This window comes from Octopus bimaculoides, chromosome 28 (assembly GCF_046866305.1).
Source record: "Octopus bimaculoides isolate indiv1 chromosome 28, ASM4686630v1, whole genome shotgun sequence".
Taxonomy (NCBI): domain Eukaryota; kingdom Metazoa; phylum Mollusca; class Cephalopoda; order Octopoda; family Octopodidae; genus Octopus; species Octopus bimaculoides.
In genome coordinates this window covers 2,890,482-2,916,644 of record NC_142955.1, presented here as the reverse complement: position 1 = coordinate 2,916,644, position 26,163 = coordinate 2,890,482, and the positions used below count along the sequence as shown (strand labels likewise).

The 26,163-nt window shown below is 39.4% G+C and overlaps 2 protein-coding genes across 25 annotated transcripts in view; one reads left to right on the top strand and one right to left on the bottom strand.

The window, feature by feature from the left end:
• Positions 1 to 12: 12 nt before the first annotated feature.
• Positions 13 to 10,344, bottom strand: LOC106875121 (thioredoxin-like protein 1). 2 transcript variants are annotated; one of them, XM_014923103.3, is made up of 8 exons: positions 10,054 to 10,344; positions 7,257 to 7,353; positions 5,577 to 5,747; positions 4,672 to 4,794; positions 2,884 to 2,950; positions 1,993 to 2,165; positions 1,537 to 1,641; positions 13 to 1,001 (listed from the first exon to the last, which is right to left on the bottom strand). In XM_014923103.3, exons 1-8 carry the CDS (start codon positions 10,140 to 10,142, stop codon positions 972 to 974), a joined length of 855 nt encoding a protein of 284 aa, XP_014778589.1. In that variant the 5' UTR covers positions 10,143 to 10,344; the 3' UTR covers positions 13 to 971. The 2 variants fall into 2 exon arrangements, with proteins under 2 accessions (XP_014778589.1, XP_089200810.1); XM_089344684.1 differs by lacking the exon at positions 10,054 to 10,344 and adding an exon at positions 7,500 to 8,571.
• Positions 10,345 to 14,829: 4,485 nt separating this feature from the next.
• Positions 14,830 to 26,163, top strand: part of LOC106875122 (inositol hexakisphosphate and diphosphoinositol-pentakisphosphate kinase 2) — a 139,959-nt gene continuing 128,625 nt past the window's right edge. For 18 of the 23 annotated variants that reach the window (XM_089344107.1, XM_089344103.1, XM_089344093.1 and 15 more), the window contains exons 1-5: positions 15,120 to 15,558; positions 19,372 to 19,775; positions 20,969 to 21,264; positions 22,215 to 22,300; positions 23,249 to 23,403. In XM_089344107.1, coding sequence (XP_089200233.1) covers positions 19,644 to 19,775; positions 20,969 to 21,264; positions 22,215 to 22,300; positions 23,249 to 23,403 — 669 coding nt within the window. In that variant the 5' untranslated portion in view covers positions 15,120 to 15,558; positions 19,372 to 19,643. Of the gene's footprint in view, positions 15,068 to 15,119; positions 15,559 to 19,371; positions 19,776 to 20,968; positions 21,265 to 22,214; positions 22,301 to 23,248; positions 23,404 to 26,163 lie in introns of those variants that run through there. The other 5 variants (XM_089344095.1, XM_089344084.1, XM_089344104.1 and 2 more) reach the window with 4 other exon arrangements.

The following is a 26,163-nucleotide window of genomic DNA, read 5'->3' as shown; positions in this document are numbered from 1 at the left end:
CTCATACAAAAATTATTATTAAGATGATTATAATTAGAGTTATTATCAACATTATCAATAGTCAATGTTATTCTTTGACTTGTCACCATCATTATTACTAAACTTATTATTTTATGGTCATAAAATATCAACAAACAGAATGGTTGAAGTGTGTTTCATGCATGTATAATTACATTTATAAACACACAGACGTGTATGTATGCATGTGTGTGTGTGTGTAAAAACAATCTAGTTTTAAATTGAAGTTGTTCTAAATTCCTTTTTAGCTGAGTATATATTAATTTTTACAATGAAGTTTTAATTTGCTTGCCTCCATCAGTCTGATGAAGGCAAGCAAGGTAAAACTTTGAAGACACTGCCAACCCTTTTCATTGAAAAAATTTGTGTGTACATTTATATATAAATATCTATATTTGTATGTATGAGTGTGTGTGTGTGTGTGTGTGTGTGTGTGTGTATGTGTACGTATGCATGTATATTTTAAAATACTAAGAAACCCTTTTGTTTGATGTTTTCTCTGTGGGATTAATAAAAAAAAAAATTGAAGTGTTAGAAGTGTTCAGAGGAGGAAGAAATGGAGAAAAAGAAGTGACAACAGAGGAGGAAGAGACTTGGGGGTGAGGGGAAGAAGCCCAGACGAGAAACAAAGAGGAGAGTTAGGAGTGGGTTTAGAGAGAAAGGGGGGGACAAGGAATAAGGGGCTGTAAACTTACCACTGCACACACTAAGACAGTGGGAGAGTGGGATCAGGAGATATAAACAAATAGAAAACCAAAAAGAAAAAAAAGGAAAGAGTTCCCCTTCGTCAGCTGACACTCATTTTTTTTTGACCAGATGTCAGTAAAAATCAGTTCAGAAGATTGCATTTCAGAGATGGAGGGGAAAAAGAAATCTCTTTATGGGGGGGGGGGGACATTGTTCTATATCAGCTGGAGCATTGCGTTTTTTTTTCTTTTATTTTCCTTCCTCTTCTAATGGCTTTCACCTTTCTTACCAGCAACCTGAAACAAAAAAGAATAAAGTGTTAAATACAGATGTGTGTGTGTGTGTTCATGTGCATGTTTATGTGTGTGTGTGTTAAATGTCTGAGTGTTTGTAAGTGTATGCGTGCATGCATGCAGGTGTACATATCTGGGACTATGTCCGTGTGTGCATGCATATCTCTGTGTGTGTGCATGCACATCTGTGTGTATGTGTCTTAGGACTGTCACAAACCTGACAGATTCATTAACAGACTTCGTCGGAAATAGACAAGGGTTGGGGACAGGGAAAGCAAAGCATGGTGATGATGACTATGGTGGTGGTGATGATGATGATGATGATGACTATCGTGGTGGTGGTGGTGGTGGTAGTAACAATGATAGTGTAGGACACTGATGATGATGGCTGTTACATTTTACTGACAACCAGCATTAATTAACAGATCATTAACTGATTGATTTATCTGCAGAGATTTAATGCTTTCCATCCAGCAGTTACAGAGAACCGACTGGGAATGAGAGAAACAAGAAAACGGGGGGAAATAAATTGGCGTACCCTTTTGAAATCAGACATATCTGTTGAAGATACAGGGGTTCCTATAAAACACAAGTAATCTAGTTGTGTTGTGTCCATTCCCTGTTGATTGTCTTTCATGAATATCTGTGGAGAGAAAGAAAGAATGAAAACAAATCACAAAGTTATTTACCGAAAATGAACAATGTAGCACTACTACAAGGAGGTAGTGAAAAGTTCCTGGCTTTAAGGATATTACGAAAGGCCTGGTCGGAGGCCTAACCTTTCTGAGTTCTTTTACTGCAATAAGTGTGTGAATCTGAGCAGGGGAATACGTTAAATAAAATCATAATTAACTGATTCTCCTGTATTTTCTTTTACCCAAAGCCAGAAACTTTTCAGCACGTCCTCTCGTGTGTGTGCTGGTGTAATACCAGCCACTTTACAGTGTACTGGGTGCATTTTTTTTGTGATATGTATGTATATCTGTATACTTACTGTGATGTTCTGAACATTCTGGAACTTGACATAGCGCAGTGGAATGGTCGTACAATTTTCTAAGTCTGATGCTTCTATACTCAGGGACTGGACAGGTTCCATGCCTTCAGCCTGGTCAAAGTCAAGGGTCCGTGGCTGGTTTATAAACAGTTTTATAGTTTTGGGCCCGTTTTCTGAATATAATATACAAAATAACAATATTACCAACAACAACGACCTAAACAATGCTTTCAAATTTTGGTACAAGACCAGTAAGTGACCAACAACAATATTTTTTTACCAGAGTCACTTGACCAGTGGCTCCCAACCCTTTTTTTTTTCGATAGACCCTTTTGATTTCTATTTTATTCAACTGGTCCCCACTAGTCATTCAATGTTTAAAAAAAACATTTTTGTAATTAGATAACTATGGAGGGAACCTGTAGAAGAGGTAGACATAGGAGGAGGTGATGAAGCGTGATCTTTGAGCGTTGGGCCTCATGGAAGCAAAGTGACCGAGACCTTTGGCAATATGCCATGCTTGAGAAGAAGACCCATCAAGCCAAGTGAAATCGTAGTCATGGCTGATGCCAGTGTTGTGTAACTAGCAGCCATGCTGGTGGCATGTTAAAAGCACCCTTTAAAAGTTGGAGGCAGTGAGAAGTGTCCGAGACCCTTAGGAATATACCATGCTTGAGAGGACCTGTCGAGCCAGGTGAGATCATAGTCGTGGCTGATGCCGGTGTTTCGTAACTGCCACTCGTGCCGGTGGCACCTAAAAAGCACCCACTGCACTCTTGTAGGGGTTGGTGTTAGGAAAGTAGAAACCAAGAGAGAGAGAGAGAGGTAGTAAACAAAATGAATATGTAAATACCCAACAGCTGAGAGGGGAATTTCAAGTCTATTACTTACCTAATGGTCCCATCAATTTGAACGAGTGTAACCGGACAGGTTGGTTGAAACTCACAAATAGGATAAGCTGAAACAACAAAAAACAACAACAATAATAATGAATTCAAATTTTTGGCACAAGGGCAGCTCGAGTGAGGGAATTAAGTTGATTACATCGACACCAGTGTGTAGCTGGTACTTATTTAATCAACCCTAAAAAGGATCACTGCCAGAGCAGCTGTCTGGCTTCCATGCTGGTGGCACGTAAAAAGCACCATTTGAGCGTGATTGTTACCAGCGTCACCTTACTGGCACTTGAGCCGGTGGCACGTGAACAAAACATTTGAGTGAGGTTGTTGCAGGTGGCACATAAAAAACACCATTTGAGCATGATCGTTACCAGTGTCACCTTACTGGCACTTGAGCCGGTGGCACGTGAACAAAACATTTGAGTGAGGTTGTTGCAGGTGGCACATAAAAAACACCATTTGAGCATGATCGTTACCAGTGTCACCTTACTGGCACTTGAGCCGGTGGCACGTGAACAAAACATTTGAGTGAGGTTGTTGCAGGTGGCACATAAAAAACACCATTTGAGCATGATCGTTACCAGTGTCACCTTACTGGCACTTGAGCCGGTGGCACGTGAACAAAACATTTGAGTGAGGTTGTTGCAGGTGGCACATAAAAAACACCATTTGAGCATGATCGTTACCAGTGTCACCTTACTGGCACTTGAGCCGGTGGCACGTGAACAAAACATTTGAGTGAGGTTGTTGCAGGTGGCACATAAAAAACACCATTTGAGCATGATCGTTACCAGTGTCACCTTACTGGCACTTGAGCCGGTGGCACGTGAACAAAACATTTGAGTGAGGTTGTTGCAGGTGGCACATAAAAAACACCATTTGAGCATGATCGTTACCAGTGTCACCTTACTGGCACTTGAGCCGGTGGCACGTGAACAAAACATTTGAGTGAGGTTGTTGCAGGTGGCACATAAAAAACACCATTTGAGCATGATCGTTACCAGTGTCACCTTACTGGCACTTGAGCCGGTGGCACGTGAACAAAACATTTGAGTGAGGTTGTTGCAGGTGGCACATAAAAAACACCATTTGAGCATGATCGTTACCAGCGTCACCTTACTGGCACTTGTGCCGGTGGCACATGAACAAAACATTTGAGTGAGGTTGTTGCAGGTGGCACATAAAAAACACCATTTGAGCATGATCGTTACCAGTGTCACCTTACTGGCACTTGAGCCGGTGGCACGTGAACAAAACATTTGAGTGAGGTTGTTGCAGGTGGCACATAAAAAACACCATTTGAGCATGATCGTTACCAGCGTCACCTTACTGGCACTTGAGCCGGTGGCACATGAACAAAACATTTGAGTGAGGTTGTTGCAGGTGGCACATAAAAAACACCATTTGAGCATGATCGTTACCAGCGTCACCTTACTGGCACTTGTGCCGGTGGCACATGAACAAAACATTTGAGTGAGGTTGTTGCAGGTGGCACATAAAAAACACCATTTGAGTGTGGCCGTTGCCAGTACCGCCATTACCGTCGATTTGTTCAACTACAAGCAGTGCTCCAGCACGGTCACAGTCAAATGACTGCAACAAATAAAAGAATAAAAAAGGTACAAAAGGGTAGCAAGTCACATACTTTTGCTGGTTGTTTTGAGTGCCACTGCAGCTGGCATCAGACATTGCAAGTACGTTGTAAGCTTTGTGGACAGTTAGACATGCAGTGGACAGACAATCATCATCAGAATACATCTGAAACGAAGAAACACTTTACCTGTTCATCACAGTCAGATTCTAGGTAGCTTCCATTCTTCAACAGACAGTTGTGAAACGGATTTGTGTCCGACTCATTGAGGCATTCTGAGCAAGTCTCGTTGATTAATGAATAAAGATCCATCTGGAACAAACATGAGAAAATCAGATAAATATTTTTAAGAAAGAAAAACAGAAACAAAACCATACAGAAAGCAGGCAACATGGCTCATCAGCATTTAACCCTTTCGTTACCAACCCGGCTGAAACCGCCTCTGGCTCTGAGTACAAATATCTTAGCTCGCTGCCAACTACTACTACTAATAATAATAATCCTTTCTTCTAGAAGCACAAGGCCTCAAATATTGGGGAAGGGATTAAGTTGATTACATTGACCCCCAGTGTGTAGCTGGTATTTGTTTAATCAACCCCCAAAAAGATGAAAGGCAAAATCAACCCTGGTGATTTTGCCTTTCATCACTGCGATGGGTGAAGTACTGCTCAGTTTTTTGTCCAGCGTGCTAACAATTCTACCAGCTCACCACCTACTACTACTACTACTAATAATAATAATAATAATCCTTTCTATTGGAGGCACAAGGCCTCAAATTTGTGGAGTGGGGACTAGTCGATTATATCGACCCCCAAAAGGATGAAAGGCAAAGTTGACCTCGGTGGAATTTGAACTCAGAACATAGCAACAGGCAAAATACTGCTAAGCATTTTGTCCAGTACGCTAACAATTCTGCCAGCTCATTGCCTACTATTACTACTACTACTACTAATAATAATAATAACAATAATAATAATAAATACATAAAACATTCAAGAGCTAAAATAGGTAAAACAAAAAAAAAAAGTCAACTGCCACCCCCACGAAAAAGAAAGTGGGGACAAGATGCACACTTGCCCCCTGTTGTTACTTACATAGCCCTTCACGTTGGGGTCAGTCTCAATACTATCCTCACCGCTGCTGTATTTCATGATCTTCTCCCTAAGTGGCTTTGGGTTACAACCCTTCAACTCGTCGATTTTCACCTTGTTCCGGAAAAACTGGAAGGTCGGCATGGAGAAGACTTTGTTGGCTTCTGCCAAGCCCTGGACAATAAAGGAAACAAAGAACAACAATTAAGGGAATACGAGGACGGTTGGGGAAGATGACTGCAGGGAGTAGGACGTTGGGAAGCCTTGCGAGTTAGAGACATTGATGAATCTGAAGTCAGTCCTGGTCCAGTAGAACTATGATCAGAGATGCTCCAGTCGTGACCATCCTGGCTTTTATTCAAACATAGCATATCTAGGACTACATTAGCTAATGTATCCTTCCTTGTTGCTATTTAATCCCAGGTCAATCCTGATCCAGTGGACTTATGTAATCATCCTGCCTGTTATTCATACATAGTATATCTGGGAGTACATTAACTAATGGGTCCTACTTTGCTGCTGGGGTTTCGATTCCTGGATGAAGTGGGGGTGTTCTTGTTCAGAACACTTCATTTCACGTTGATCTATTCCACTCAGCTGGCAAAAAGGAATAATCTTGCGACAGATTGGTGTCTTAGCCAGGTGGGGAATACATACACTATGAAACCAGCCCTTGTGAGATGGTGTGACTCGAGAATGAAACTCCTTTAACTTTATATGTGATGTGTGCTATTTCTTTACAACCCACCAGGGGCTACACACAGAGGGGACAAACAAAGACAGACAAACAGATTAAGTCGATTATATCGACCCCAGTGCGTAACTGGTACTTATTTCATCGACCCCGAAAGGATGAAAGGCAAAGTCGACCTTGGCGGAATTTGAACTCAGAACGCAAAGACAGACGAAATACCGCTAAGCATTTTGCCCGGCGTGCTAACGTTTCTGGCAGCTCGCCGCCTTTTATATGTGATGTGTGCATGAACAATGTGGTGGGGGTTGGACTGAGAGCAATCACCTGTGGTGGGCAAGTTTGAAGGCATCTTTAGTAAGGACATGTGATGTGTATGGAAGATAAGATATGGGTAAAGAAGAGTTGGGAGATCCGAATAGAAAGGAACTGTGGAAAAGGGAAGACTAAGGAAGAGACGGTGCCAGAAATGGTAGGAATTGATGTTGTGATGTTGAAGCTCACACAAGTGATGACAAAGGAACAAATGCAAGAAATGACCAAAATGCAGTGTTGCAAAGAGGTCCATTGCAACTCCTGCAAGCGTGGAGACGCAGATGTAAAAATGATGAGGAGATATGTTGGCTCTTGTGCGGGTGGCACATAAAATACACCATTTTGAGCGTGGCCGTTGCCAGTACTGCCTGACTGGCCTTCTAGCCGGTGGCACGTAAAAGCACCCGCTACACTCTCGGAGTGGTTGGCGTTAGGAAGGGCATCCAGCTGTAGAAACTCTGCCAGATCAGATTGGAGCCTGGTGTAGCCATCTGGTTTCACCAGTCATCAGCCAAATCGTCCAACCCATGCTAGCATGGAAAGTGGACGTTAAACGATGATGATGATGATGATGTGTGTGTGTGTGTGTGTGCAAAGGTTTGTATTTGTGTGTCTTCACATAGACAGAGAAGGAGAGAGAGAGAGAGAGAGAGGTGTAGATAAAAAAAGAGACTTACTGGTAAAGCTTCAACATCGACCTTAAGGAAGACAACATTTGAGAATTGCAAGCTCATCTCTTCGAATTTTGGAGCAATAATTCGGCAAGGCTCACAGCTGAAATTACCAAAAATAGACATAGAAACAGACTTGTAAGAACAATAGAAACTTTAACCTTTTAGCATTTAAACAGGCTGTATCCAGCGAAAATAAATCTCCGTGTTTTATGTTCAAACCAACCAGATCCAGCCTCTCACACTTACCCTACAATCATGTCACTGGAATCTCAAAGCTGCAAGTTAATGCATAACCAATTCAAATCAATGTGAATAGACAAGCGTTATATGACAGAAACATCTGAATGCTAAAGGGTTAAGGCATTCATTGTGTGTTTTATGGGCTGAGGGAGACTCTACATAGCTGTGCAAATTACATTCTGCCACCTTGGGAAGGCAAGAAGGAATGGAAAATGTGATCTTGGGTATAAGGTTTTATCTTTCTTTTTCTTTTCTGTCACAAGCCCAAGGGACTTAAGATTCATTGGATTAGGTTGCCCATGTTGAGTCCACTGCAGAATGAAGACCCCAGCATCTCTCCACCAACCACAATCTGATGTGGAGGTCAGGAATTTGAGCATTAGATCATCCTGATTTGGTGAGTCTACTCAGCCACTCTGGCATGACAGAAGGGTGCAGTTTTTAAATTGTTTTTTATATTCATACCCAGGAGTAGTTAAGTTCATTATACCAACCCCAGTACTCAACCGGTACTCATTCTATTGACCCCAAAAGAACGAATGCCAAAGTCAACCTCAGCAGAATTTGAACACAGAATGTAAAGATGGATAAAATACTGTCAATCATTTTGTTGGCAGATTCTGCCAGCTTTCCAACTTAATAATAATGGTTTCAAATTTTGCCACAAGGGTAGCCATTTTGGGGGAGGGGTGAGTTGATTACATCGACCCCAGTGTTTCTCTGGTACTTAATTTATCAACTCTGAAAGGATGAAAGGAAAAGTTGACCTTGGCATAATTTGAACTCAGAATGTAGTGTCAGGCACCTGTGCCCAGCGTCGCCTTCCTTGCAGTTGTGCCGGTGACACGTGAAAAGACATTCGAGTGAGATTGTTGCCAGTGCCGCTGGACTGGCTCCCGTGCAGGTGGCACGTAAAATACACCTTTTTGAGCGTGTGTGAAGGATAAAGTGTAGGGCAAAGAGCATTTCAATCATTCTACTCGGCCATGATGGGGCACGATTTAAAACGGTATCGACCGACGATTCTGAACATCGTCCTCGTGTCCTGGCCGTTCACTCGAAAAACTAGAATGGCAAGGGAGACCCGAGAGCGTAAAGGGACGTAACCGAGATGAGAAAGTGCCAGAAGGAATTTTCGAACGATGCGCCAATTTCGTCGACCTCCGCCAGCATACAATTGTTTGAAGATGCGTTTGTGTGTGTGTGTGTGTGTATATATATATATATATATATATATAAAGGCATACCTACACAAGAAATTATAAGGAAATAAAGATGGGGAGGGAGAAGACTAGTGTAGATAGGCCTGTATATATCTGTGTGTGTGTGTATATATATATATATATATATATATATATACACATATGAATTTAAAGCAGCTCAATGTATATAAACAAAATTGAACACACATACACAGTGTGTGTGTTGTTAGTTTGTGGGTCGGCTGCGGTTTTTAGGCGTATTATATCCTCTTACCCCTAAAAACCGCAGCCAACCCATGAAACAAACAACACATACACCCTGTGTGTGTGTTCAATTTTATATGTGAGTGTATATATATATATATATATATATATATATATATACACGATGTATTTGTGTGTGCATGACTAAGCAAATATGTATATAAATCTGTGACTTTCCGAGTGTTTGGATGTCGTGCATATGTGGGAATAGATTTATGAGTAAACAGCGTCACAGCATGTCCCCCAGCCCTCGGGTTTAAAGCAAAGCGATGGAAGCGAGGGTGGGGCACTTCATTAAAATCACCGCACTAGGCCATCCCCGGTAAGTTGCCTGGTATGCTCATTTTACAGTAGTAAAGTTATGAGGAAACAAATCGCGGGGTGCCAACAGAACGAAACTCCTTTCAATTCCGGAATAAATTTTTTTCACAGCAATCTGGTAAATTTCATTGAAAGATATACATTTTTCAGAAAGTTATAAAGAAATTCGAGGAGTGGGGGGCACACATCTATACTTATGTCAAATCGACGCGAGTAACACTAGGATAATACGTTAGTGGTGATGACAGACAGATAGCATTCGTATGTATTTGTGCATATTAGGTACCTCATTCACCTGAATCTTTATATATATATATATATATATATATATATATATATAGATACATACATACATATAGGTATACATACAATATATATGTATGTATATTTGTGTGTATATATATATATATATATATATATATATATATATATATATATATATATATATTTAGGGAAAAGAACCAAGGTTCATGAACTCATCGATGAAAATCCACTGTCACATATAGAGAAAATTAACAATTAAAAGCACAATATATATTTATATATGGTTTTATACTGTGCAACTTAATTTAATTTTGATTTTCAATAAACTGATTTAATTGAGTTTTTACCTGTAATTTTGGATTTTATCCCTACTATTATTACATACATACATATATATACAAATATATATATATATATATACACACATATAGAGATGGATATACAGACACACACACACACATACAAATATAATATATAAACAGAAAATATATTTTGTTTGAAAATCTTACGTTTCGGCAAAGAATTCGACCACAACAAGCTTAGTTCCTGCATTCGCCAACTGCGTACTTAGTTCCGATTCTTCAGTGAGTACCTTCATTATTATTATTATTATTATTATTTTCTACAATATCTATAAACGCCGATCTTTACCAATAACACGCACATATATATATGTGTGTAACTATATGTCTGTATATTTATATATATATATGTATATAGCAATTACTTTATGACCAGCCGGCGTATATATCTGTGTGTGCTTGTGTATGTATATCTACCTATATATATATATATATATATATATATATATATATATATATATATATATATATATATATGAATGTGTGTATATTTATATGTATATGCAGTAATTACTTTATGTCCAACCGGTGTGTATGTTTCTGTGAGTGTATAAAAGTATGTACTTATCTGTGCTTGTAAGTATATATATATATATCTATATGTGTGTGTGTTATATATATATATATATTAATAAACGAGTGTATATATATATATATATATATATATGTGTGTGTGTGTGTATGTGTATGTAAAGCGAAGCTTCCCTTGGTTTTTCCAAGTCACTATGTAAGGCTGTTTTGTTTCTCCTTTGAGCGGAGAGTGCAGTGGATAACCAAGGGCGATAAGTATCAGGCCACGTTAGAAAAATGTGCGGCGTGTTTAGTGTTTGTCGTTCCTGTTTACTCTTTTACTTGTTTCAGTCATTTGACTGCGGCCATGCTGGAGCACCGCCTTTAATCGAGCAAATCGACCCCGGGTTTATTCTTTGGAAGCCTAGTACTTATTGTATCGGTCTCTTTTTGCCGAACCGCTACGTTACGGGGACGTAAACACACCAGCATCGGCTGCCAAACGATGGGGGGGGGGACAAACAGACGCATAAACACACATACATACATATATATATGTTTAAATTTAACGATGACCACTATGTGGACATTTAATGTGCTAGAAGAAGATCAAATGTGTCTACTAAGACCTGGTAATAAATCGATATTAATTAATATCTGATTTTTTACCATATGTTTTAATATATATATACATATATCAAAAAATAAGCAACACGGATTTCAAAGGTGATTACAGTAGAAAAGACATATGCCTTTTCTACAGTAATTTTCTGCATTTTCGTGCAGCTGAAAATTGCTCTTCATATTGCATTTAATGTAATGCTTGCATTACTTAAATAAATTGGAGTAGCATGAAACGTGCGTACTGCAATCACCTTCGAAATCTGTGTTGCATATCTTTTTGATTTTGATCACCTATCCTTTTGGGATACGATATTCGGGTGCCTACGCATAAGTACCATATTCAACCTTGAATCTATATATATACATATATATACAACAGGCTTCTTTCAGTTTCCGTCTACCAAATCCACTCAAGGCTTTGGTCGGCCCAAGGCTATAGTAGAAGACACTTGCCCAAGGTGCCACACAGTGGGACTGAACCCAGAACCATGTGGTTGGTAAGCAAGCTACTTACCACACAGCCACTCCTGCACCTATATAAATATTGTTTATAAATATTAAACAACGCCTGGTTAATTCTCTGATCTGCTGTTGTGCGACCCAAAGTCAAAACCAATCCAGTCCGCTCCCTGTTCATAGTGTGCTTAGGACTACATTATTTATGCCCTAAGTTGTTGTTTGGTCCTAGGTCAGTAGTAAACCCCCCCCCCCCCCCGGTGGAGGCGCAATGGCCCAGTTGTAGGGCAGTGGACTCGCGGTCATAGGATCGCGGTTTCGATTCGTTGGCAGAATTTGATACAGTATCTTGGCTCGATATGCTCAGTCATCTTGACTCAAAAATAAAAAATCACACAGTACACTCTTCATGTCTGTACTCAATGTGTCAGTGGGTGAATGGTGTAACCTATAGACACAAAAATTTTTGCGCATGCTCAGGAAAGACATGGCCACCTAATACCCATGTGGATTTTGCTCACGCATTATTATTTTGTGCACAAAAAAAATCAAGGTTGGATACTTTTTGACTACACCTTGTATATATCCAATATTCTAGGCTGTTTTCACTGCTATCCTGCATTCAAAATGTACCTTATTTTCTGTAAAATACCATCCCACCTGTTGTTTATGAAAATGATCATGCATTCCAAAAAATTATTATGACATTTACCATCTATTTTAAATGTCATCAGGGATGAAAAGAGCACCAAGCCTGTACAACAAACAATAGCAAGCTAATTTGGTTTGCCAATCTGACCTTTCATAGTACAATTTTGAACACATTTATCAGTGGTTTCTGGTAAAATAGCAATCTGTCATACTAGTATCCAACTATTAGGTCCCTTTCAGGTATCTTCCCATTATGCTGAAATCTACAGGCCCATTGCTTGCCTAAACATTATGTACGAACTGTATACGAGTTACCTCAATCAATTCCCCCAGAATCATTGTGAGTCCAGTACCATAGTAACTGATGAGCAGGAAGTGTGGGGATGTGATTGAGCAACTTTTCATAAATGAAGCTGTACTGTTTGAAGTAAAAACAAAAAACAACATTGTAGGTGCCTTACATGGCTTGATTATATGAAGGCATCTGTGTCTATTCTTCACTAATGGCTGCTTAAGTGTCTCAATTTGGCAAAAGTTCTTGCTATCCTAATTGCTACCATTGAGGCTTGCAAAGACCTGGGAAATAGTTCTTACACTTAGAATGGAGAGTGGAACAACCATCTCCAGTACCATAAATATTTCAAAGGGAGGTAGGCTTTCTCTACTCTCAGCATTAAATCCATTCCTGCTACAAAAAACAAACAGCTACATGCTAGGGTCTGCAACTTCTAGAGATATTAATGTGACTCATAATTTCTTTGTGGATGACCAAGATTTATGCTAAAATGTTAACAATGCCAAAAAACAGCTGGAATTAATAACATTTTCAACTGACATAGGAACGGAATTTAGCCAAAAGCAATTGTGTTTTTATTTGATTGTTGAACAGTTGAACAGTGAAAATCAGCCCCACATTAACAGTCTCAAAATCTGTGCTTCAATGGTCTCGTTATCTCTCCTGTCCCATATAAAATATATTGCAAATAACTTGACATTGATACAAATAGAGTGGTCCAAGAATATCATGGCAGTCTGAACTCTCCTCTAACAAGACAATATCCCACAATGCATTTGCAATACCAGTGCTGATTCGAATATTTGGGATACTCAACTAGTTTTTGTGAGGAAATCCATATCAGAGATGTTAAAATTCACAAGATACGGACATCAACTGGAAATTTCCATGGGAATAGGGATATCAACAGGCTCTACCTTAGAAGAGATAAGGGCAGTAGGGGCTTGAAATCAGTGCAGATAGCCTTTGAATGTCAGTCTTTCTCAGACAGCACTTGCTAAACAACAACAGTAAAAATGAATACATTAACTTAGTGCTGAAAATGAAAGTGAGCTCCTCTTGATGATGACCTCCTGTACAACCGCAAATCTGTTGGACTTGTATATATTTCAATGATGGCATTTTGAATCTTTGTCAGTAACCAGCTCCTTCTTGAGAGGAAGAATTTAAATGATTTGCAATGAGACCACTGTAGCAAGGCTAATGTCTATTGTGGCATATTGAAGGCAATCAGCCTTTATCGGCTCAGCATGTTAATCTGCAACGATTGGTCATTTTACCTATCACGTGAGTTTTTAACACTGCATCCTGTGCTGTGATTGGTTGAGTATTGCACGGGATTTGGATCAAAGGTCCAATCACATTGCAGTACATTCTCAAACAACTAATTGGTATGTGTTCTGGAGTGTTTTTCATTAAGACAATCTATGCTGATTTCCTGCCATTTTTCGTGAGATAAATTAATATAATGAAGCACAGGTAACTAATGACTACCCAAGATGAATTATCCAAATAATGGATGAACTAAAACCACTTGAACTCAAAATGTTTCTTACTTGATCCCCTGTACCACTTTATGAAGGAATAAAAACTCATTGTTATTTTAACATACATTTCTTTTGTTACTTCCATGAGTGAACACGCAATATATATATTGGTAGACAGGATTCAATATTAAAAACAGAATAGATAGATAGACAGACAAACAGACACACACACACACATATATATATATATATATATATATATATATATATATATATAGACTGATAAATAGATAGATAGACACATACATGCATGCTAGCATACATACACACACAGTCACTCGCGCGCGTATATTGCTGTCTACCTGGCCGTTTACATTGCGCAGTCTAACACTAATCCCAACTCACAACCAGGTCATTTCATTGCGTAGACTACGGTACTGCGGTAAACCCAAAGTACGCTAAAGTAGCTCAATAGTTCTTTAGTTGTAGGTAAGATCGATAAATCGATCAGTACACGCCGGCTAATCTTATATAAGACGAGCGGCCGATATATCTATTATATTCACATATTTGTGAGAAAATACTTGATTAAATTAGGTCTAGGTTTTATTTTTACGTATAAATGGTACTCTATTGTATAGATTCTGGAGGGTTCACTAGTAAGTATACCTTGGCGGGATTTAAGAGTTAATAACGTTTGAATTTTTGTTAATTGTTTCGCCTTCTGAAATAAATTTAAATATACGTAGAAAACGCAGAACGTGAAATTCTACTACGATATTGTATTTAAAGTATAAGAAAACAAAACAACGAAATATAAAATTTAAACTGTTGATTTTTAAGTTTCGTTTTATAAAGAATATTGATAGCAATTTCGTTTCGTTTTCTACGGGGTTCATGAATTTGTTTCTTGCTGACGAAGAAAAAAAATATCAAGAAAATGTTACTCATTATCCAGGTTGATATTTGCTATCAACTGTAGGTGACATTGAATATTTATCAACGACACTTGTTATCGCATTTGTGTCTATTCATAGATGAAAGCCTTCAGTAACGTTTTCACCAGACTAATGAATTTCAAGTGACAGAAGCGCTTTTACAGATTATATATATATATATATATATATATTCACAAAGTGTAAGTAGAACTTGTATCCTCCTCGCTCTTTCTCTCTCTCACTCTCTCTCTTATTCTGTCTTCTGCCATAAAAACAATATGTCTGCTAGGCGGAGAAGCTCGAACTCAACACTGATATCAACGTTATTATCAAATGTCCTCTGACAAACAATGTTGATTTCACTGAAATTTCTTTTTTGATGTATCTTCTTTTTTTTTACATGTCTTTTATTGGAATTTTCTTTGGAATTATTTCAAATCATTCCCAATGACATCTGATTAGTAGGTGAAGGGGAAATTCAAAAGCAACAAAAATATCGACATTATTATTATTATCAAATGTATTGTGATAAATTATATTGACTTTACTAAATACTCTTCTTTGATTTATCAACTGCTTTTTTAAATACTTGGTTAAAAGAAAAATTCTTGAAATTATTTCACAAAAAAAAAGAAGAAAAAGATCCATAGGAAAATATGGAAAGTTGATGGCTAAGCCAGGAGATTTCTATGTGAGTTTTAACATTTTTGCCTGTTTATGTCTTAATTTGGGTGGTGTGTCAACATTTTACTCAACCCCAGATGTTTAGAAAGATTTTAAAAAATTAATCAGTATTTTTTTTTCTTTTGTAAATCTTAGCTTCGGCCATTGTATTCATGTGTGTATGCACAGTAGATTTCAATTATTGAACTGTAGCCAAGGGTTTAAGTCTCACAAATCGATCCCAGTACCTATTTTTCTAAGCCCGGTACTTATTCTGTTGGTTTCTTTTTACGAACCACTAAGTTAGGGGAACGTAAACAAACAACACCGCTTGTCAAGCGGTAGTAGGGATCAAACACGACATACATACATACATACACACACACACACATGTATGTATGTATATACACTCGTACACAACGGGCTTTCGGCTTCCGTCTTCCAAATTCACTGAATAGGTCCGAGGCTGTATTGGAAGACACTGGCGGCCCAGTGTCACACAGTAGGAAAACTTATGTATATATATATATATTTTTTTTTTGGAATAGTGGATCTCGAAGCACAGACAAAGCTTTAAATAATGGCGTGTAAATATTTGAAATCCATCATCTTATGGCGTTTATATGTATATATATATATATATATATGCCTGATCATATAGTGATCAAAGATTTCGAAACCACGAAAGCCATAGCTTCATGGACTTCTCATCGAACTCTCGTCCGAAGACAAAATTAACTCTTATAGTTATATATATCTTTTAAATTTGTTTACGGAAAATATTTTAATTTTTCAGATTAACACCCGCACGATCTTCACAAGGATGTTAGGGTTTTAGGGTTTGGGTTAGGGAATTGCGTCCCTAACCGACAATTATTGGTACTACTGCTACCTTTTTCAGGCTGCGAGCTGGCAGATCTGGTATTTCGCCTGTTGCTACGTTCTGAGTTTGAATGCCGCAGAGGTCATCTTTGCCTTTCATCCTTTCGAGGTCGATAAATTGAATCTCGGTGAATCACTGGATTTGATGTAATCAACTAGTCCCCTTCCCCCAAAAATCAGGCCTTCTGTCTTTAGCAGAAACCATTATTAATATATATCATCATCATCGTTTAACGTCCGCTTTCCATGCTAGCATGGGTTGGACGATTTGACTGAGGACTGGTGAAACCGGATGGCAACACCAGGCTCCAGTCTGATTTGGCAGAGTTTCTACAGCTGGATGCCCTTCCTAACGCCAACCACTCAGAGAGTGTAGTGGGTGCTTTTACGTGTCACCCGCACGAAAACGGCCACGCTCGAAATGGTGTCTTTTATGTGCCACCCGCACAAGCCAGTCCAGGGGCACTGGCAACGATCTCGCTCGAAAATCCTACAGGAGCCAGTCAGGCGGTACTGGCAACGGCCACGCTCAAAATGGTGCATCTCATGTGCCACCCGCACAAGAACCAGTCCAGGGGCACTGGCAACGATCTTACTTGGCTTGCCGGGTCTTCTCACGCACAGCCCATTTCCAAAGGTCTCGGTCCGTAGTCATCGCCTCGGTGAGGCCCAATGTACGAAGGTCTTGCCTCACCACCTCAGCCCAGGTCTTCCTGGGCCTACCTCTTCCACGGGTTCCCTCAACTGTTAGGGTGTGGCACTTTTTCACGCAGCTATCCTCCTCCATTCTCACCACATGTCCATACCAGCGCAATCGTCTCTCTTGCACGCCACAACTGATGCTTCTAATGTTCAGCTTTTCTCTCAAGATACTTACACTCTGACGGGTATTCACATTGACATTACACATCCAACGGAGCATACTGGCTTCATTCCTTGCGAGCTTACGTATGTCCTCAGCAGTTACAGCCCATGTTTCACTGCCATGTAGCATGTATATATATATATATATATATATATATATATATATATATATATATATATATATATATGTATATATATATATATATATATGTGTGTGTGTGTGTGTGTGTATAGTACATAGAGGGCCCAATGTGCGTGACACTGGGTAAGGGCAGGTGTTTTCTGCGCTATTTCTTTAGAAATGTAATCAAATTTTGTGGTGTGATGACAGTCATGGCAGGCATATAACTATAGCTTGCAGGTGTGGCCATGCGATAAGAAACACTGTTCTGGGTTCAGTCCCACAGCATGGGAAAATCCAAAATTTACAGATGTTGCACGCAACATTGAAAAACAGTAAAGTCTTAATCTAAAAGTACACTTTGACCTACTTAGGCGTCTCGATTCTCAGTTTGAAACTTCAACCTAAGGTCAGGATGAATTCGACCACATAGTTATTTTTATAGCCATATCAGGTTCCTCAATCCCCCCCACACACACTTCCTTTCTTTCTCTTTAAAACCATTGTAATCTAGCAAGATACATTCACCATGCATGAATGCCTTCAGTTCACTTCAAACCACATCTGTGGGCAGAACTTGAATAAAAGTGCATAGTCGAAAATTGCTGGATGTAAATTGTAATTGCTTAGTTCTCTATGCAGCAGAAACACGTGTTGGTCATATTTAAACCAATTATGGAGTATAACTTACTGTAAAAATAAAAAACATGCAGACGTACCAATCTCCATTATTTATTGTAATATATATATATATAGAAGGACATCCAGCTGTAGAAACTCTGCCAAATCAGATTGGAGCCTGGTGTAGCCATCTGGTTTCACCAGTCCTCAGTCAAATCGTCCAACCCATGCTAGCATGGAAAGCTGACGTTAAACGATGATGATGATGATGATAGCACTATATGCATTACTATATCCTCTAACTGTTACTCCTGCATCTCTCACACCATGAACTTTAACACACTTCTCAACATTCTGAAGAGATCTGCCAATCAAATTGGCACATCCGAAACGATCGTCAATGAATCATTATAAAATCTCCACATAATTAAATCAATGGCTAACTAGCGCAATTGACCTGCTTCTTCTTGTGTTTGTTTCTCCATTCTCCACTTGATTATAATTATAAACTGCGGTTTAAACGATAAATTACCTGCCTCTGGATACCTCCTAACAAAGACGGTACCCACACAGGTAATCTCCCGGAGTGCCTTCGGATTTAATTATCCCTTGGTTGCTTAAACACTTCTAGCCTATCCCTTGAATGTTTAAACAATCCTAGCTTATACCTATATATATATATATATATATATATGCATATAGGTTGTGTACAAGAAATATTAAGATGTTTTATATACAGTTGTTATATATGGATCTATTTTAAAACGGGGGCCACATTTTTCATTAATGTTTTACGTAGTGTTTTTGGTACGGAAAGACTTTCAAACTTCGTATACTTATCTATTTTGTGTTATAGAACAGAAAAATATTTTTGTATTCGAATTTATTTCATGTAAAAAATTGTCTTATTTCGATAATTTCAACCAATCATTGACAAGTATTCAGTTGTTTACATTTACTCCTTTCGCTGATTAAGCGATGTAAAGCGTATTTAATCTCCATACCTTCGTTTTATTTGCTTTTTTCATTTTAAATTTGCTTTAACCCTAACCCTAACCCTAGGGTTAGGGTTAATTGTTTCAGAATCGTTTGTTTATGTAATCGGCACTTAATGTATATCGGCTGAATGGACGTCAGTGATTGGTTGAAATTACAGAAATACGACAACTTTAACATGGAATAACTTATGGATTTCTTTTTTTTTAAAGAAGACTAAGAGAAAAAGATGTTTTATATGCCACATTCTACCAGTGTTCCAAGTTTCAAAGTGTTTCGTTAATGAAAAATGTGGCCCCCGTTTTAAAAAAGTTCCTTATATATTTCTTTAATTTCATCTTTCTTCTTCTTTTCCAGAAATGTGCTGCTGTGATTATACACCCATGTTCCTCTGCTAAAGTCTCATATAATACATACATACATACATACATACTTAAAAGTACGTGCATTTGCTTATGCTGCACTTAAGAAAGTTCACAACGCACCATAAATATGCGTGTACATCTACAGAATTTTATCTAGCACCATAAAATCATGTTTTTATGGAAGAACCAATCGACCGTGTATATATAAATTTATTTATAAGTATGTATTGTTATGTATGCGTGTAGAAATTAGACGAAACCAAAATGTCGACTGGCAACTTTCCGACGATGTACCCTGTGGAGTCGTTTGATAATTTGACTGACGACTTGAGTTGTGCGGATTTCCCGGAGTGCCGACCTTCCTTCTATGTTGGAGAAGATTTGATCATTAAATCGGTATGTAGCTTTCTGTCTGTCTGTCTGTCCATGGCATGTCTGTGTCTCCTTCCATCTTCTCTCTCTTTCTCTCAATGTTTGTCTTTTTGTGTGAGTGTGTGTGTGGGTGCTTCTATATTTTTCCTGTGTGTGTATTAATGTATCTGTTCCATTGTTTGTCTGTGTGTGTGTGTTTCAGTTTATCTGCAGGTGTGTGTGTATTTGTTTCATTGTATATCTACAGGTGTGTGCGCATGCATTTGTATCTGTTTCACTACTTATGTGCAAGTATGTATGCATATATGTCAGTTTCACTGTTTATCTGCAATTGTGTGTGTGTGTGTGTGTGTCTGTTTTACTGTATTGGCATGTGTGTGTGTGAGTCTATCATCATCATTATATTTCTTATTTCTTTATTGCCCACAAAGGGCTAAACATAGACGGAACAAACAAGGACAGACAAAGGGATCAAGTCGATTACATCGACCCCAGTGCATAACTGGTACTTAATTTATCGACCCCGAAAGGATGAAAGGCAAAGTTGTACATTGTTTTGTCTTGGTATAAGAAAATGGGCTACAGCAAATATTCTGCTCAATACCACAGATTTGCTTGTCAGTTGTTTGACCTTAACCAGTTGAGCATGTCCCTTGGTGTCTGACGATATGTGCATCTCTGATCATGAACAGAAGTAGTGGGGGGGCATCATAGCCATGTGTTGAGAGGAATTCTTTGGGGTTTGAATAGTCCACCTCTGGAAACATGGGTGTTTTGTTCAACATCCTTAAACAAACCTTATTCAAGGACCTTTTGAGCGAGATGGGCTACTTGACCTGAAGAAAATTCTAACTGGACCCCACCTGCGAGGTCATGCGCTGTTTATCTTGATATAAGATCACCATGTTGTGCAAATATGGTTGTGATGCATGTGCCTGGTGTACCCTTATCAGACGGGTAGTCATGATGGGTATACTGGGCTTCGTATATTTGTACCCCAGTGTCACTTTGATGGTATGCACTGCTCTCTCACTCAATAATAATAATAACAATAATCCTTTCTGTTATAAGCACAAGGGCTGAAAATTTGGGGGGGAAGGGGGCAGTCGATTACATCGACCCCAGGACGTAACTGGTACTTAAATTTATCGATTCCGAAAGTATGAAAGGCAATAAGGATAATAATAATGTAACTAACTCCTTCTCTTCAATTGCAGGAAAAACCAATTGATGGCAACAAGATCAAAGTCGGTGTGTGTGCAATGCGCAAGAAGTCAAGATCGAAACCCATGTGTGAAATACTTGACAGACTGGAACGCTTTGACTATATTGAGGTGGTCGTCTTTGAGGAGACGGTCATCCTGGACGACCCCGTCGAAGACTGGCCTGTGGTCGATGCCCTCATTGCCTTTTTCTCCAATGGGTTCCCACTTGAGAAAGCTGTACAGTATGAGAAACTGCGTAACCCTTTCATGATTAACGACCTTCAAATGCAGTATGTCCTTCAAGACAGGTGAGCTGACCTTCTGATTTCACCCCCACCCCCGCCTTCTTTGGTTTTGTTTTGCTTAAAAAATATATTAGATTTGGTGCTAATTCATATTGGGTCTCTATCTACTGAGTTTGTTGTTAGAGCCAGAGGTGGTTTCAGCCAGAGGTGGTTTCAGCCAGCCTGGTATCAAAAGGGTTAAACATACTTTTACATTTGGGCAGATGCACATTAGAAGCAGTTGGAAGGCTGTGGATTGAAAGAAATTTAGGCTACTATTTCTAGCATATAGAGTGACCACAACAAGGTCTCCTTCTCTCATGTCTTCTGCTGATTATTTTTCTTCTTAACCCTTTTGTTACCGTATTTCTGTTGAGATGTTGTGTGTTTCTTTCAATTAGTTTTAAATATAACAAAGAATTTAGTAAAATAACTTGGTTATCATTAAGCTAGTGTTAGGAACATAAATTGTGACTAAGGTTTGGAGGAAGATTTTAATTCAGAACTTATGAAAACAAGACATTTGTTCTACAGAGCCAGAGGTGATTATAGCCGGGTTGGTATTGAAAGGATTAAAAACACCTCTACATTTGAGCAGATGGACATTTGAAGCAGTTGGAAGGGTTTGGCTTGAAGGAAATTTAGGCTGTTATTTCTAGCGTATAGAGTGACCACATTGAGGTCTCATTCTCTCATGTCGTCTGCTGATTATTTTTCTTTCAATTAGTTTTAAATATAACAAAGAATTTAGTAAAATAAGATCGTTATCATTCAGCTAGTGTTAGGAACATAAATTGTGACTAAGGTTTGGAGGAAGATTTTAATCCAGAACTTTTGAAAACAAGACATTTGTACTACAGAACCAGAGCTGGTTTCAGCCGGGTTGGTATCAAAACGGTTAATGAATCATGATGATTACAATGAGCAGGATTTCAACATACTGTTTTTTCTCCATTTTTTTCTTTACTTAACAGGAGAGAAGTCTACAAAATACTAAAGAAAGAATGCATCGCTCACCCACGTTATGCTGTCCTGAATCGTGATGCCAATGATGAGACTGGTAAGATTTCATTCTCAGTTGAAACTATTTGATATTTAGACATGGCCTTACAGATTGTTGTTACTGTCATATTGAGACAGGTCAGGTTTGATCTTGCAGAACCACAATTAAAAATTTTCCAGCTGTGACCATCGTATCTTGTTTTTTAAAATAATAGCGCATTTAGGACTACATCAGCATTTCGAGCGTGGCCGTTTTCGTGCGGGTGACACGTAAAAGCACCCACTACACTCTCTGAGTGGTTGGCGTTAGGAAGGGCATCCAGCTGTAGAAACTCTGCCAAATCAGATTGGAGCCTGGTGTTGCCATCCGGTTTCACCAGTCCTCAGTCAAATCGTCCAACCCATGCTAGCATGGAAAGCGGACGTTAAACAATGATGATGATGATCATCATCATCTAATGTGTCCTTGTTATTTAGGCCTTGTGACCAACTTACAATAATCCGTGTCTTTCCACAAATTACACATCTTAAGATCACAGTCCATATTCTTGAGATGATTCAGTGTAGTTCATAGGATCCATGGCCATCCGGTTGAACATCTTCATGGATTCATTTCTTCAGGCAATATAACATTAATGGTGGGCCTCTTTTAGTTTCCCTCTACCAAATCCATTGACTAGGATTTGGTTGACCTGGAGCTATAGTGGAAGACACTTGCCCCAAATGTCATGCAGTGGAACTGAACCCAGGACCATATGGGTGGGAATCAAGCTTCTTACCACACAGCCACGCCTGGGCCTAGACGTATAACCAATTTATTGCACATAAACGAACAAAATTTTATATGGACCCCGGTCGAGAACCACTGATGTAGATGCTCCCCGATTAGCTCGTTAATAGTTAGTAATTAGTGGTGGTTGTTGCTGTTATAATAAAACCACCTCCACCTTCTGAAACGATGTCTCTCTTTCTCTCTCTCTTTCTCTCTCTCTCCTTGAATCTGCAGACCTACAGTTCACCGAAACGGAAGATTGCATCGAGATGTCTGGCGATGTGTTCCAGAAGCCCTTTGTTGAGAAACCTGTCGATGCGGAGGACCATAACGTCTACATATATTTCCCCGTGGCCGCTGGAGGGGGAAGTCAACGTCTATTCAGAAAAGTAAGTCCTTTTGATGGATACAGTAATATATGTGTACGTATGTATGTGTGTGTGCGTGCGTGGGGGGGGTTATAGGCAGAGGCTATGTGTGTGTGTGTGGTAGGAAGCCTGTTTCCCAAGCACTTGGTTTTGAGTTCAGTCCTGCTGTTTGACACCTCGGAGTAAGTGTTGTCTACTAATAGCCCTGGGCTGATCAAAACCTTGCGAGTGGATTTGGTAAACAGAAACTGAAAGAAACCCCTTGCTTATATATATATACTTATATATCTATATAAAATTGAATGCAAACATGCATTGTAAATAAACAACGACAGATAAAGAACATATACGTGTAAGACACAGAGGCTCCCTAATTCTGTGTCTTGAAATGTCTACGTTTTTTATCTGTCGTTCATTTACAATGCATTTTCCGTTCATTTATTAATAACGGTATGCAACACACACCAGACTTTTATTAACAGTAAGTTTTTATACCTTCTGTGTGACTCTACTCTTTCTTCTTTTCTAACCTCTCCACTCTCCCCTTTTTCTCTCTCTCTCTCTCTCTCTCGCCCTCTCACTTGTATTTACAGCTTTTCTCCTTTTCCCCCCTTCCTTTCTTCCCTTATTTTTCTCTCTATCTTCTCTCTGTCATTCTCTCTCCCTTTTCTCCTCTGGCTGCTGCTGACACATGAGTCCTGGCCAGCTTTTCTTTGTTCTCTCTTTCCTACTGGCTGCCCAGCGCTTTGGTCACAAAAAAATACTTTCTTCGTCTTGCTATTTACCGTTATCTATATCCTTCATGATGTGTTTCTAAGCGTTACCCACCATTCTTGTCTTTTGGCTGCAAGGCCGCCATATTCAATCCTTGTCCATCATTTTGAATTACATTTTTTTTTTTACTTTCGTATGTCCACTCTGTGTCATTTTGTTTGCTTGAGGACCGATTCCCTGTGTCTTTCGCAGGCACCCCTCTGTCTTATCATTAAAGGTGCAAAACCGAGTATTAGCAATTGCCTCTGCCACATATGTGGCACCAGCACAGGTGCCACGTAATAACACTGGTGTTGGTGCCAGACAAAAAGCACACTCAGTACACTCTGTAAAGTGATTGGCCTTAAGGAGGGCATCCAGCCATAGAAACCATGCCAAAAACAGACAATTGGACCGTGGTGCAGGCTCCAGCCTGGCCAGCTCTTTTCAAACCATCCAACCCATGCCAGCATGGAAAGCAGATGTTTAATGATGAGGATATATTTGTGAATGTGTATTTGTTGTATATGTTGAGTGTTGTCTATGTATATTCATTTATCTGTGTGCATGTATTTGTTGTGCATATCTTGTGTTGTCTCTGTGTGTGTGTATATATATGGGAGAATGTACGAAAAAAAACAACAGACGAGGACAGGTGGTGTAAACAACAAAAGGATGTATTAGTTTGACGCTCGGGAATACGGAAAGTCTTTAACGTTTTGAGCTACGCTCTTCAACAGAAAGAATACGGAGAAAACAAGGAGAAAAACACGGAGAAAAAAAATTGAATGGTGTTTGGTCAACGATCTATCATAGCGAAGAGGTAGGCCCAGGAAGACCTGGGCTGAGGTGGTGAGGCAAGACCTTCGTACATTGGGCCTCACCGAGGCGATGACTACGGACCGAGACCTTTGGAAATGTGCTGTGCGTGAGAAGACCCGGCAAGCCAAGTAAGATCGTTGCCAGTGCCCCTGGACTGGTTTTTGTGCGGGTGGCACATGAGATGCACCATTTTGAGCGTGGCCGTTGCCAGTACCGCCTGACTGGCTCCTGTAGGATTTTCGAGCGAGATCGTTGCCAGTGCCCCTGGACTGGCTCTTGTGCGGGTGGCACATAAAAGACACCATTTCGAGCGTGGCCGTTTTCGTGCGGGTGACACGTAAAAGCACCCACTACACTCTCTGAGTGGTTGGCGTTAGGAAGGGCATCCAGCTGTAGAAACTCTGCCAAATCAGACTGGAGCCTGGTGTTGCCATCCGGTTTCATCAGTCCTCAGTCAAATCGTCCAACCCATGCTAGCATGGAAAGCGGACGTTAAACGATGATGATGATGATGATGATATATATATATATGTATGTATGTATATAGGTATATTGTTTTTCATTCTGTGTGTTGTAATTTAGCCCTAGGTCAACCCTAATGTAGTAGACTTATGGTGAAACATAACCTATTTGTGACAATACCATATCTTTCCTCTGAGTGAGACATTTGGGCTCTGCTGCTGGATGCTGACTATTTGGCATGGCTGACTGGACTTCTGGTCTGTTTTGGCAATTGTAAGTTTTTTGGAACCAGAGGGGAAATACACACGTGCACTCACGCTAGCACATATGAATGCAGAACTACACACGTACAGATAGCAAGAGACAAAGTTTAGTTCGTTAATTAAAGAGGATTAATGTTAAGACTTACCCTCTCCTCATACACGCGAAGAGAAAGTTGTTCATACAGAGTGAGAGAGAGAGAAAACAGTGATCGAATGGGAGAAAGAGAGAGAGTGAGATTACAATTTATTAATTGAAGAGAATTGACGTAAACACTTTTCGTCTTCTCATATGTGGAAAGAGAAAAACGCATGAATGGAGAGAAGGAAAAGGTGAGAGTACTACACATGCAACAAACATAACTAGATGCTTACTGAGAGAGAGAGAGGGAGAGGGGAAAGAGAAAGGGTACGGTTTGTTAATTGAACACGAGTGACACAGGATTTTGACACACAGACTGCTGCTGATGTTGTTTGAGTGAGA

Coding starts and splice junctions, on each gene's coding strand:
- LOC106875121 (XM_014923103.3), bottom strand. CDS start 10,142: ATGAAGGTACTCACTGAAGAATCGGAACTAAGTACGCAGTTGGCGAAT. Junction 2,166..2,883: donor CAAATTGATGGGACCATTAG/GTAAGTAATAGA, acceptor TATTATATTCAG/AAAACGGGCCCAAAACTATA. Junction 1,642..1,992: donor AGAATGTTCAGAACATCACA/GTAAGTATACAG, acceptor TTCTCTCCACAG/ATATTCATGAAAGACAATCA.